The sequence below is a fragment of the Mycetomoellerius zeteki genome, unplaced genomic scaffold, assembly GCF_001594055.1.
Source record: "Mycetomoellerius zeteki isolate Tzet28-1 unplaced genomic scaffold, Tzet1.0 scaffold565, whole genome shotgun sequence".
Taxonomy (NCBI): Eukaryota; Metazoa; Arthropoda; class Insecta; order Hymenoptera; family Formicidae; genus Mycetomoellerius; species Mycetomoellerius zeteki.
Window position 1 is genome coordinate 397684 of NW_017257572.1, and position 12822 is coordinate 410505.

Below are 12822 nucleotides of genomic sequence, written 5' to 3' on the forward strand. Positions count from 1 at the left end.
AATAATAATAATGTGAAAATGTTAAAAATAATTAAAAGAATCATTTTTTTGTGAACATGTGTGTGGGCACTCTAAGTGCATACAGGATAACTTATCGTATTATGTTTGTTATAACTGTAATTCGGATAATGATTCGGATTAGATAAATTGTTATTTAGTACAAAGTTATACATTTTTTATTTTATAATAAATATGTTTGTGTTTAAAATACATTTTTATAAAAGTTTTGTTATTATGTAGCCAAAGGTGTACCTTAAAATATACATTAATCTTCATTTTAATAATGTTAGTTAAATTACCCCATACCATCAGTCAGTCATCTTACCCCGGTCCCGGGGCTAGTTAAATCAGATGGAATGCATTAGAAAAATGCATTTTTTTTCATAGTAATTATCAGTTTTCCCTTATTATTAAAATATTATTAGATAGTCAAATGTATGTAGTAACTGGCGTAGAATTCATTTTTTCGATAAGTCTCTTAATTTCGTCTGCAAAAATTCGAAACTGAAAAATGAGTCTAATATTCCCGGTCTCCTCTATATGTAGAACCGAAAGAGTTACCATTACACTAGAGCGCCACCATCGACCGGGAGCGCTAGAGCATGGATAGAGCGCCGTGAAGAAGAGAGGGGTATGCGTGCGAGATCATTTCGACATTATTCTACTTTTGTGCTTTGCACGTAATACAGAGAAGAAAAAATGAAGAAGTTCAAATTCTGTACTTCATTAATCTATTGTATGATAATTAGCATATTGTATGATAATTAACCTATTGTATGATAATTAGATCATAAATAATTGATAATAAATTTTTAGGAAGTAATGAGCGTTATCTAACTTTAAAATTTGACCTAATTTACATTATCTAATAACTATTTCTAAAATCAGACCGGTTTAATCTTTACACATGATGGTATGAATTCACAAGATACAAGTTGGAGCAATTACTGTAAAGTGAGTATGTAATTAATCGTATCACATCTTAAATTTTAATGAAAATATACTCATTTGTCATCATTTTTTCGTAAATACAAAATGTTTAAAATATAAAAAATTCGTCGATATACTATATTAATTTATAGAAATAAATCTGAATACGTATTAATTTTTATTTCCCTTCGTTTCGTTTATTTCCATTATATCTTAATTGACTTTAATTCAATACATATCAAAAAGTATAGTACAATATGTACCTAGTTTATTTTTATTTTTTCGATATGTTGGTGTTCCATTCCGAAATTGCAAGATTCTAGTTTACTGCAAAAAATTACTTTGAATCAGAATATGTGTTTCTTATACATTTTAAGTGCTAAAAACGATGTCGCAAGATAAAAAATTTCAACACATCACATTTTCAAGATAATTGAGGTTTTTTTTGTCTAAACAATGACTTTTCTGATAATATTTAACATTTTTTTGTAAAGAAGGTTAATGTTACCTTGAAATTCCGATTAAACGCCACGAATATATCGTTCATCCCCTATAAAATGCATTTTTTTATTTGCGGCATCGTTTTCGATATCTATAAGAAATACGTTGTCTTATTCAAAATAATTAAAAAAACATTTTGTAAACAAGGAAATAACAAGGGCAATAGGAGTCAAGCGCGGAAGACGTTGCGCAAATAACACGCTACTAGCGCTTTAAAATAAAGAAGTTTTACGCTACGTAGTCGTGTTATTTGTACAATGTCTCCCGCGCTTGACTCCTATTGCCTTTGTTCTTTTCTTGTTTTCTGATTTATAAGGAGTCTTAGTCAGGTTGATTTATTATACGTTAACATTTTGTAAACTAGTGTTATTAAAGTGCATCCAAATTTTTTCTAAATTCGTACTGTTTTTAAATATTTACTAATGTCATAAATCTATATTTAATATGTGCGCGTATCTGTGTGCAAAATTGTTGTTTTAAATTATGTGTTATAAAACTGTGTTTAAAATTATCAAAATAACCATTCTTTTTTTATCAATATTAATATTAGCTTTGTTCGCGTCGCATACTCCAACACGTTCCAATATGCTCCTACCACAGCTCTTACTTACTCCAACGCGCTTGATAGAGTGGTAGAAGCATGTTGGAGCATGTTAGACGCGAACAAACCTATTTGTCACGAGTGCTAAATTGCACAAGTGACAATTGCGCCACGAACGTGCCGAAAAGAATAAACAATTAATTAAACGAATGCCGAAACCTTAATTCAAATGATTGCCGAATTGATTAAATATGATTTTAAAGGATGATATTGAATATAAGCGCGACCGCGGATGCGGTCATCGGTCAGACTTTGAAATGAAAGACGTCGTGTTACTCTGTCCGTCGACTCAATTATAAAGTACATACCGCGACGCGAAAATAGTTAAGTGGAAATGTGACTCGAAATAAAAACTTCTTGTAATTGTGAAAATAAAGTGAATGTTAATATTTCTAAAAAAAGCTACAAAAGTGCAACGATCATTTGCTTCAAGTCCTTGTGGACCCTCGAACCGTGCCGTACACGGAGAGAATTTTCTTTTAAAATTTAGCCTGAAAATATGGTAGTTGTACAATATGGTTGTGGTACAATACAATATTTTAAAGATTTTTACCATGCGCTTCAGTAAAATTAATCAAACTTATTTTATACCTTATTGTAATTTGATCAATGAATAAGAGAGATTTACATCAAAATTCTTCGAAATACAATGTTGTTCCATGACTATCATATTTTCAGGGTAAACTCTAAGAAAAAATTCTCTCCGTAGTAGTAGCAGCGGCATAACAATATTTAAGCTAGTAAATATTGAGCACAGCAAAAAAATAAGTTTTTTATGTATCCATATTAACATACAAATTTTACGTGACAAAGCATGTATTTTTACGACTACGTGTTTATTATCATTTTTTTTTGTATCATAGATCTAATTATCCAGATTTTACAGTAAAATTTACAAATAATGTTTCAGATATATTCTGTTGTGTATTTTCATTGCTTGTCGGAGAGTTGATACAAATCATTTTCTAAATTGTTAACGAAATTGTGTTCAAATATATAGACATGATGACTATAAACGTTGTCAAATGTTTCAACGGATCGTGGAAAAGCATTCCTCGAAACAAGTATGTTACCAATTACATATTATTGTAATTATGTAATTATTTAATCGTAATATCAATAATATCAATTTTATAGATTTTATCTGTACGCTGTAAGTAGATGGTAATGCATGACTAGAAAATTAATTTTATTTTTATGTAATATAGTCACATAAAAGCATTTTATCAGTTGAAAAGAAAGTTTGATCACTTATTGCAGATTGTCAAGAAATATCATATACAATAACAGAACTGCCAGATCAATATCATCGATAGATTCTAAGAAAATTGAACATTTCTCAATTATGAAAAACTTGTGGTGGAACAAGAACGGCCCAGTAACTGCCCTTCATTCATTCAATCCATTCAGAATACAGTTTGTGAAAGATGGATTGATAAACGCTGGAATCAAAATACAGAATTCAAATCTTCCTTTAAAAGGAATCAAGATTGTGGATGTTGGCTGCGGTGGAGGTATAATGACCGAGGGTTTAGCTAGAGTAGGAGCTCAAGTAACTGGAATAGACGTATCAGCAGAATTAATAAGTGTTGCTAAAGAGCATTTAAAATTAGATTCCAACCTATCAGAAAGAGTGAATTACATTCACACAACCTTGGAAGATTTTGCTCATAAGGAGAGCGAAAACAGCATATATGATGCTGTTGTATCTTCTGAAGTTTTGGAGCATGTATCAGACCCACAACTATTTTTAAAAGTACAATATTGTAATAAAAAGTATAAAAATTATTAAATATATTGTAAATACTACATAAAAATCAAATATTTTCCAAATATTGATTACAGGAATGTGTGAAAATTATGAAACCTGGCAAATCGATTTTTATAACTACAATAAACAGAACTCTAACATCTTGGCTATCTACTATTCTGAGTAGCGAATACATTATGAGATGTGTACCTTGCGGTACTTTGAAATGGAATAAATTTATTACTCCTCATGAAGTTCAACATATATTAAAGAACTGTAAGTTTTATTCTTATTAATTCCAAGAAAAAAATATTTAAAGAAAACATTTTATTATATAAAAATCATATTTGTATAAAATTATATATAACACGTTCGCAATTATATTCATCTAAGTGTTTCTTAATCTTCTCCTTTTGTAGATGATTGCGAAACGAGATCGATTAATGGTATGAAATTTAATCCAGTAACAAGACAATGGTCTCGATCGTCTAGTGTATCTACTTTATACATGCTTCATGCAATCAAACAAAAATAAAGTTAGCGTGTAGATATTTTTCAGAGAGTGTCATTCTTTACTATAAAATAGAATAACGGTTTTTTTTATTGTTTATCAGTTATGTACTGTAATCATATTACTGACTAAACTCTTAGATGTACTATATGTATATTAACATATTGTGTATATACAGGGTATCTCATTTTAATATCCCACCCCAAATAACTTTTTTACTTTTGATCTTAGAAAAAAATGTTTCAGACAAAAGTTGTATGGTTTTGAGGGGGACATATAGTAAGATAGTGTCATTAGTTTGACCTTGAATAGTTGCTTGAAGGTCACATGAGAAGATTACGTTCAATTTCTTAAACGGAAGCCCCTACTTTTTATTACACATTCTTGTAGATCATCTCGAAAGCTTTCCAGAACACTATAATTAAGTACTTTTTCGTTAAATATTTGTTAAGTTATAAGACAAGATCGGAACATGATCCGGCGGGTCAAGGCAAGATAAAGACCGGATCGTGCCTTTACTTTTGTCTGAAACATTTTTTCCTAAGATCAAAAATAAAAAAGTTATTTGGGGTGGGATATTAAAATGAGATACCCTGTATACATTATATATATATATATACATATATATAATAAATATATTTTGAGGTGATATATTTAAACAACATTGGAAGATTGAAGTAAAATCAACATTTAGTGTTTGAATAGTTTAAGTATTCTATTTCAAACTTACAATTAGTTATATTCAATATGTATTTTGCAACAGTACAATATGATATTTAAAAAACCGTTATCCCAATCCTTATATAAATTTTAATAAGATTATTGGATTTTAATAGTAGGTTGTGTTTTCATATAATATTTTCCATAATTCATATCATAGATTCAAATTCCCCGTTTTAGAAGACACTAGTCGTTAAACGTTTTGGTTCAACTACGCCGTGTTAACATGTTAGCACGTACTTAATCTAAAAATGTTCAGACCGATAACAAAATAGTGGAAATAAGATTATAAACATTATAGTAACTCGTGGATCGTGGAGTGCAAACTAGAGTTCTCTGTGTAGTAAATATTTATTCATGCAGCCCAGGCCTGTTAATCGCCACGCATCTAACAATAAGTGACGCTTATCAACATTTTATAGTTCCTAAAATCTTACATTGATTTTTTTTACATCGATGGCTTTGCGTTTTGGCTCTAGAGCTGAAATCGAACAGGCCTGATGTAGCCTATCTTAATCGATGTTTTTCGGCGCGTCCGACTTTCTTTATCTATAAGATTAGCGTCTCTATAACTTTGAAAACCGATTACTGTAAATAAAACGCAATCCGCCGGCTCGCAAGAAGGAACGTCTCACGCTATATCTTAGCGCCGAGACACCATCGTGTCTCCAGATAAAAATTGTTGAAGTTTTCGCAAGTGTTATTAACTTCTGTAAGTAATAATACATTTCTCTCACTTATTATGAAAATATTTTTACATACATATTTTTGGTAATATAAGAGAATGTATTAAACTTTTCATTAATAAAAAATACTTTGTTGTAAATACTATTGTTGTAAAAAATAAAAAATAAACGTACAGATATAAATAGAATACAAAATAAAAATAACGTTTAAAACACAATATTATATTTTATTCTTAAAGTTAAAAGTCTCTATTTTCTGAAACCCCCCCTTATTTAAAATATTTTTTAACAATTTGCAAAAAAACATGCAGTGTTTTAAATAAAAAATGATCTTTTTCGAAATTTTTGTCTATTCTATTGTGTAATTTTTTTTATCAATAAATATATACATTTGCTTGTTACTGTTATATTTCTTAATGACTGACATTTCGATTTAAAAAAATGGTTATAGTACGTTATTTTTATAAAAATTATAAACAAAGTTTATTGAGTATACTTATATGAATACAGCGTCTTCAAAAAGTCCGGAGACGCTAAAATATCTCGAAAACGATCGATTATAGCAAAATATATGTAAAAAGCAGTTATAGAGCTAAATAAGATGTAATGGTGATAAGAGTTCTACTTTGGGTGGAGTTCACAAGATAAATGAAGGCCAATCTGAATTTATTATGAAAACATCGGCGGCCTAGTTGCTTATCGCGCGCGCGACGTTGTGTCACTATATCAGAGCGTGTCTCTATATCAGAAATATACTGAGAGCACACCTTCCGTCAAATCATTATTGAAATATATTTTTTATTAAAAAATTTATTTCTATTAACATAAAATTTTCTATTGTTAATGTATTCATTGTCCTTTAATGATATACTTATATTTTAACATATATATTTAACATTAATGTAATGTATCAGAAAACTACGCGCGATAGCTGCCGAGCCTCGAACGGTAGTATGGAATGGGGAGTCCGCAGGAATTGGCTTGAAATGTGCAGATTCTTGCGAGCACTGGAATACGTGTTTTTTTACAATTTTTCCTAAATTTTATCTACGCATTTTATGATTGATATATCATTATTTTTTTAAGTGATATTATCTGGATTTTGTGATAAGATTAAAATTTGATATATTCTTTGCATGGTTTTTTATTATTTGTCAAAGAGTAGTTGATGCAATTTGCCTTTTAAGTCGCAGATACAAAGAAGTGTTTCAATACAAACATGATGGCTGTCAAGTTTACTAACGGATCGTGGAGAAGCATTTTTCAAAACAGGTATAGTGCTAAATAAATGTATTAAATCCTGAAATTATGTAATATACTTAACCTATCTCTTGTAAATATCCAATCGAATCCTAAATTACTTAGATATCTATAGTTTCTTAACTTTAAAACACATGGCTAGAGTATTAAAATCGTATATCCTATTTAATATATTATATAATAGTATTTGTTTAATTAAATAAAAATAGACTATTTATTATAGATTATTAAGAAACATCGTATGTATCAATACAATCGCCAGATCAATATCCACGGTGGACCAAGAGGAAATCGAACGTATGAGTGCTTGGAGAAACTTTTGGTGGAATGAGAACGGTCCAATAAAAGTCCTTCATGCATACAATCCAATTAGAATACAGTTTTTGAAAGATGGATTGATAAACGCTGGATTCAAAATACAAAACCCAGACTTTCCATTAGAAAACATAAAAATTGTGGATGTTGGCTGTGGTGGAGGTATATTGGCCGAGAGTTTAGCTAAAATAGGAGTGCGAGTAACTGGAATAGACGCATCGGAACAATTAATAAAAATTGCTAAAGATCATGTAAAATTGAATCGCGATATATCAGAAAAAGTGAATTACATTCACACAACCGTAGAAGATTTTACTCGTAAGAAAAGTGAAAACAGCACATATGATGCTGTTGTATCTTCTGAAGTTTTGGAGCATGTATCAGACCCACAACTATTTATAAAGGTATAATTATAATAAAAGATTTTTTAAATATAAATACTACAAAAAAATCAAATGTTTCCCAAATATTGTGTATAGGAATGTGTGAAGATTGTGAAACCTGGAAAGTCGATTTTTCTGACGACGATAAACAGAACTTTAACATCTTGGTTGTCTACTATTGTAGCATGCGAATACATTTTCGGAGCTATACCTCGTGGTACTCATACATGGAATAAATTTATTACTCCACATGAAGTTCAATGTATATTGAAGAATTGTTAGTATGATTCTTGTTAATTCTAAGAAGAAAATATTAAAAAATTTGTTGCATAAAAATCATATCTATAATATATACTTATATATCTGATAAGTCCATATCAATTATAAATATTTCTTAATCCTTTCATTTTTTCTACAGATGGTTGTGAAACAAGATCGATTCGTGGCATGAAAATTAATCCAATGACAAAAAAATGCTCTTGGTCATCAACTCAATCTACTTTTTATTTACTACATGCAATCAAACAAAAAGAAACTGGCATATAAGTCTTCGAAAAACAATTTGCAAAACATTCATAAATGTAAAACATTATTTTAATATTAAACATAAAAAATATAAATTAAAATGTCTTTATACAAATTTTACAGCACATAAAATTACATTGTCGACACAAAAACACTTTCGTTCTTTTGATAATTTTATAACTGATTATTCCATAATATCTCATACATTTATATTATTTCTGTGCATTGATAAAACTTTTTTATTCACAAATAATACTTCTTGAATCTTTTATACAGTGTCCGGAAAATCGAAATCAATACTTCGGGAAGTAATTCGAGACCCAAAAAGCAGGAAAAAAAAACTATAAACATAGGTCCAGAAATAAGTCGTTTTCGAGTTATAATTTTTAATATAAAATTTATAATTTGGAAACGACTTATTTCCGGACCTATGTTTATATAGCTTTTTTTTCTTCTTTTTGGATCCCGAATCACTTTCCGAAGTATTGATCTCGATTTTCCGGACATCCTGTATATACACACATAAGATTATTTAAACTACCTGTTTTATGTTATTTGATGTATCCTGAACATAGAAATATATACAATAATAAATAGTCATTACTAACTGCACAGAAGTGGCTTAGGTATCTATGTTTCATTTTCCTTTCTTTTCCTTGAAAAAATACCGAAAAGGAAAAGATAACACGGAGCAGCACGTGTACAGAAACTTATGTAGATTACACCTCTATAGTAAATTACCTAAACTTTACAACGAATCATTAGCATTATTGCATATTCTGTTAACAACAACTTGACTATCAAGATAATTTTATATGAATATTAACGTTAGTGTTGTAAATACCTATACAGTTGATATTATATTGTTAGAAAAACATTGTTCAATGTATGCTTCGTAATGCAGAAGGTTTCGTAATCGTAGTTCACGTCATGTGTAAATAGAGGACAGACTATAAAGCGTATAATCTTTATTGTGTCTCTCATATTTATCTACATAAACATTTTTTAGTAATTTTATGGTCATAAACATGACTAGAATGACGTGATGCACTGCTGACATTGTCTTTCCACATTTGTATAGAAAAGTTATATTTTTGCATTTCATATCTCTAGTACAGATAGATCTAGTACAGAATTATTCTCTACATATGTTGTAAATTTATCAGAAGATTAAAAGTTTATTTTATTTTTTTTGTTTGGCAATAAGAAAAACTATCTTCGAAAAATAAGTTATTACTATTATGAAGAATTACACATTCATTATTTATACATGACAGTGTAAATTGATGTATCATGTATCTTCCTTTTTTTCATTTTCAAATACGTTATGAGTCAGATTTGAATGAGTTAAACCATAAAATATATTGCAACTCCCAAGAGAAGATAATTGAATTGCAATTTATCGTTTTTGAAATTCGTTCTTCACGGCCATAACTCCTACAAGATCTCCATTAAATATATATAATCGTTTATATATTTATTATAGAGTAGAGCGCACACAGGTATCGTCTCTCTATTTCCCGTACCCTGTTATCCGAACGCGCATTTACGATCCGTCTTCTACATTTCTTCTAGCAATAAAAGCATTCAGTATACTTGCCAGCACTTCGACGAAGTATACCTCTTGCAAAATGTTACGGTCTACTACAGTTCACCCGCGAGTAAATAGAAGCCGCGAAAGGTGTGCGATACCTATTTGTACAGGAGCTCAATGTTCTTTCTTTAGTATAGCGAGCTTGCTCGTTACATCTCAACGAACTGGCTTACTTTTTGCCCTAATTGAGATACTCGTCAGGGAAATTATTAAGCCTTGTGCTAAGCATTTGTCTAGCGGGAGTGAGTGCATCCTCTGGATGATAATAATGTTCCAATAACGTACCATTATATTCAGAACTCTAGCAGTGTTTCGTGCAGCTAAAATTAGTGCATACATTTTCAACTAATTAGATAATTTCTCAAGCAATTTCAACTAAGATGTTTGTTATTCAACCAATATATAATATACGTAAATAATATAATGTCGAAAACTAGTGCCAAAAATTAACTTGCGCATATATTTAAAATTACGTTCGCTTCATGTTTCTAAGCACTTTCAGCAGATTCCTAAGCACTTTTTAGCAAGCGCTATTTTGAAAAATACACGACTCATTGAGTATCAATCATATATATATTCGCCTTCAATTGCATACCATACATATCTCGCGCATCGCGCAGACTATCAATACTAGACTCGTCCACTGACGTAAGATTATTTCACTTATTTTATTACATACTGTATTTTTAATCTTAGTCACATAATGCATATAATCACGAAGCCTATTTACTCCGCGAGTGCGGGCGGGCAGATGGAAAGAGCATTCATCCCGTTTCGCATCGTTCCGGCTCTTGCCATCGTATTTTAACGATATCGTAATTTGGAGAACCGCAAACCCCCTGACGTCACCGGTGCATCGAAGCATCTTGCCGGCGCGTAATCCTCCCACCCTCCTTTCACCCCGTGGACCGATAATCTCGGTCAAAAGGATATTAGCGAGTAACGAATTATAGGAATTTCGGCAAATTAGATATTGAGCGAATTGAAGGATTGCGTTACTAATTCCACCGGGACGCCGATCGTTACGCCAAGATTTATTCAATCGCTGTCACGGGGCAGAACCTCGGAGAAGATTTTGCATCTTTGCAGGCACAACGTAAAATTTGTATCTGTACGTGAAAGCGCACAGGTTTTCAGCAAAAATTAAAATGTTCAATGGAATGCTTCTAATGCTTCGATGACGTTTAGCTCGTAAAACACGCGAAACCTTTTGTTTGAAGAAAAACGCTTTTCGTGTTTACGATAGGAGCATAAGGAATCATCATCCGTGTTTAAGTCGTCGTTACGAATAGTCGCGTCCTGCCCTTTCCTTGTCCGATCTCACGGCACGGGCGCGGCGCCGGCGATCCAGCCGTCGCGGCTACACACGTGGCCTTCTATTTTGCTCCATGCCAATCTTAATATTATCCTTCGAATTATGGCCCTAATGCTATCCACGATACGCGTTCCCACTACACGTACGAGCCATCGGCTTTAATGATCGAGCACGAAATTCGGAGCGGTCTCCTCCGCCGGACGTCGAACTGATATTAGGATACCATCTGGATTATTTCGCAACTTTTGGCAAACGGCGCGTGATTATTCGTCATTTTCATTATATTTACGCAACGAGCGTTTTATTTTTATTATTCCGGTACACTTATACGTGTTCCAAATAAATAACACCGATCTCTCAGCTTTCCGGCGAGAGAGTCACGCCAACGCAAACGTCTCCCGTTTCTTCCAACAGGCCAATGGCTCGTAATTATTCGCCTAAGTTCACGTAAGTTTCGCATTGAACATGCTACATGCGGATATTTCGCAACGTCACGGACGGGTGACTCCGCCATCCGTCGCGAACACGAGACATTGTCACGAGATCTCGCCATCGTAAATCTTCGGCGCTATATCGACGTGGTGGAGTGACGCGAATGATATTCGCCCGTCGGCTAGAATGCATTCATATATCGCGGCACGTATCGTGTCGCTCGTAGCCTGTCCTGGCAGGAAGCGGCTGGCTATACACGGCATAACTTGTAGCCGTGTCGTGATAGCGACACTTCATAAACATGGACTGGCGTCATGTCGCGGTGGTACCGACGCGAAGCACTTTACATCGTCGATCGTTATCCGTCCGCGCCGATGGACATCGACATTGGACGCCCGTTGCGTTTACGACCCGTTTGACGTAAATATACATACATAGACGTAGACCGAGAAACTATGACTCTTCATTGAAGAGAGTTTAGCGAAATTCTATTATTAACATATTTAAATGTTGCATATGTTTGTATATAAAATACTACTATTTGAATTAATAAAAGCAGAAAATCATTGGACATAATTGATTATTTATATTTCACGTAATTGATTATTTATAAAATAGTGTCACATTTTATCATAATTAAATACCATTTATAATATATAGGTTTATCGTATCATAATTAAAGAGTAAATTATACTCTTCAGTATTTAGGTGAGCAACGTAACGAGCAAGTTAAAAAACATGCGCAAACATTATTATGAATTCACTCATCAGTCTGATTAATCCTCAGTCTCATTAATGAAAAGAATATTGTAAATGATGTAAATCAATGGATGTAATAGTATAAAGATTTTGCAATTCATATAAGATTAGTCACAATTCAAAGTACAAATTTCATTTATTTAAGAAAAGCAAAAAACACAATCAACACAAAGAATCAATTGAAGTTCACATTCTCAGTTCCAACTAAATAATTTAAATGGACTTTATTGTAACTCTTTATATGATTTAATATTGATTTTTTAAAACTGATCTTATCAAAATTGCATCTTCTTGACTGTATGATAAAGCTAAATTATTATACAGCGCAAATATAATGGACAAATTCACTCACTAATTCCACCAATGTTGATACGATTCATACAAAACGATCATGCCAGGAGAATCCTACAAAACATACAAAGTAATTTAAAATAATGGTGGCGATAATCTTACGTTCACATGAAAATTGTTAAAATTCGATCTAATTCTGAATATCTATCGCGTATATTTTAATCAAGGTCGGGGGTAGTAACTAGTTAA

General features: G+C 31.8%; 2 protein-coding genes across 4 annotated transcripts; both read left to right on the top strand.

Annotated features, from left to right (window-relative positions):
• Positions 1-880: 880 nt before the first annotated feature.
• On the top strand, positions 881-5392 carry LOC108727951 (ubiquinone biosynthesis O-methyltransferase-like). 2 transcript variants are annotated; one of them, XM_018456270.1, is made up of 6 exons: positions 881-954; positions 2943-3096; positions 3293-3788; positions 3878-4058; positions 4202-4275; positions 5194-5392. In XM_018456270.1, exons 2-6 carry the CDS (start codon positions 3035-3037, stop codon positions 5236-5238), a joined length of 858 nt encoding a protein of 285 aa, XP_018311772.1. In that variant the 5' UTR covers positions 881-954; positions 2943-3034; the 3' UTR covers positions 5239-5392. The 2 variants fall into 2 exon arrangements, with proteins under 2 accessions (XP_018311772.1, XP_018311773.1); XM_018456271.1 differs by lacking the exon at positions 5194-5392 and having other exon boundaries at positions 4202-4333.
• Positions 5393-5429: 37 nt separating this feature from the next.
• Positions 5430-8222, top strand: LOC108727952 (ubiquinone biosynthesis O-methyltransferase-like). 2 transcript variants are annotated; one of them, XM_018456273.1, is made up of 5 exons: positions 5430-5725; positions 6893-6971; positions 7183-7678; positions 7754-7934; positions 8076-8222. In XM_018456273.1, the coding sequence occupies exons 2-5, from the start codon at positions 6919-6921 to the stop codon at positions 8201-8203; spliced, it is 858 nt and encodes a 285-aa protein (XP_018311775.1). In that variant the 5' UTR covers positions 5430-5725; positions 6893-6918; the 3' UTR covers positions 8204-8222. The 2 variants fall into 2 exon arrangements, with proteins under 2 accessions (XP_018311775.1, XP_018311774.1); XM_018456272.1 differs by having other exon boundaries at positions 5431-5725; positions 6887-6971.
• Positions 8223-12822: the final 4600 nt, after the last annotated feature.

Coding starts and splice junctions, on each gene's coding strand:
- LOC108727951 (XM_018456270.1), top strand. CDS start 3,035: ATGATGACTATAAACGTTGTCAAATGTTTCAACGGATCGTGGAAAAGC. Junction 3,789..3,877: donor ACCCACAACTATTTTTAAAA/GTACAATATTGT, acceptor TATTGATTACAG/GAATGTGTGAAAATTATGAA. Junction 4,059..4,201: donor TCAACATATATTAAAGAACT/GTAAGTTTTATT, acceptor CTCCTTTTGTAG/ATGATTGCGAAACGAGATCG.
- LOC108727952 (XM_018456273.1), top strand. CDS start 6,919: ATGATGGCTGTCAAGTTTACTAACGGATCGTGGAGAAGCATTTTTCAA. Junction 6,972..7,182: donor AGAAGCATTTTTCAAAACAG/GTATAGTGCTAA, acceptor TATTTATTATAG/ATTATTAAGAAACATCGTAT. Junction 7,935..8,075: donor TCAATGTATATTGAAGAATT/GTTAGTATGATT, acceptor TTTTTTCTACAG/ATGGTTGTGAAACAAGATCG.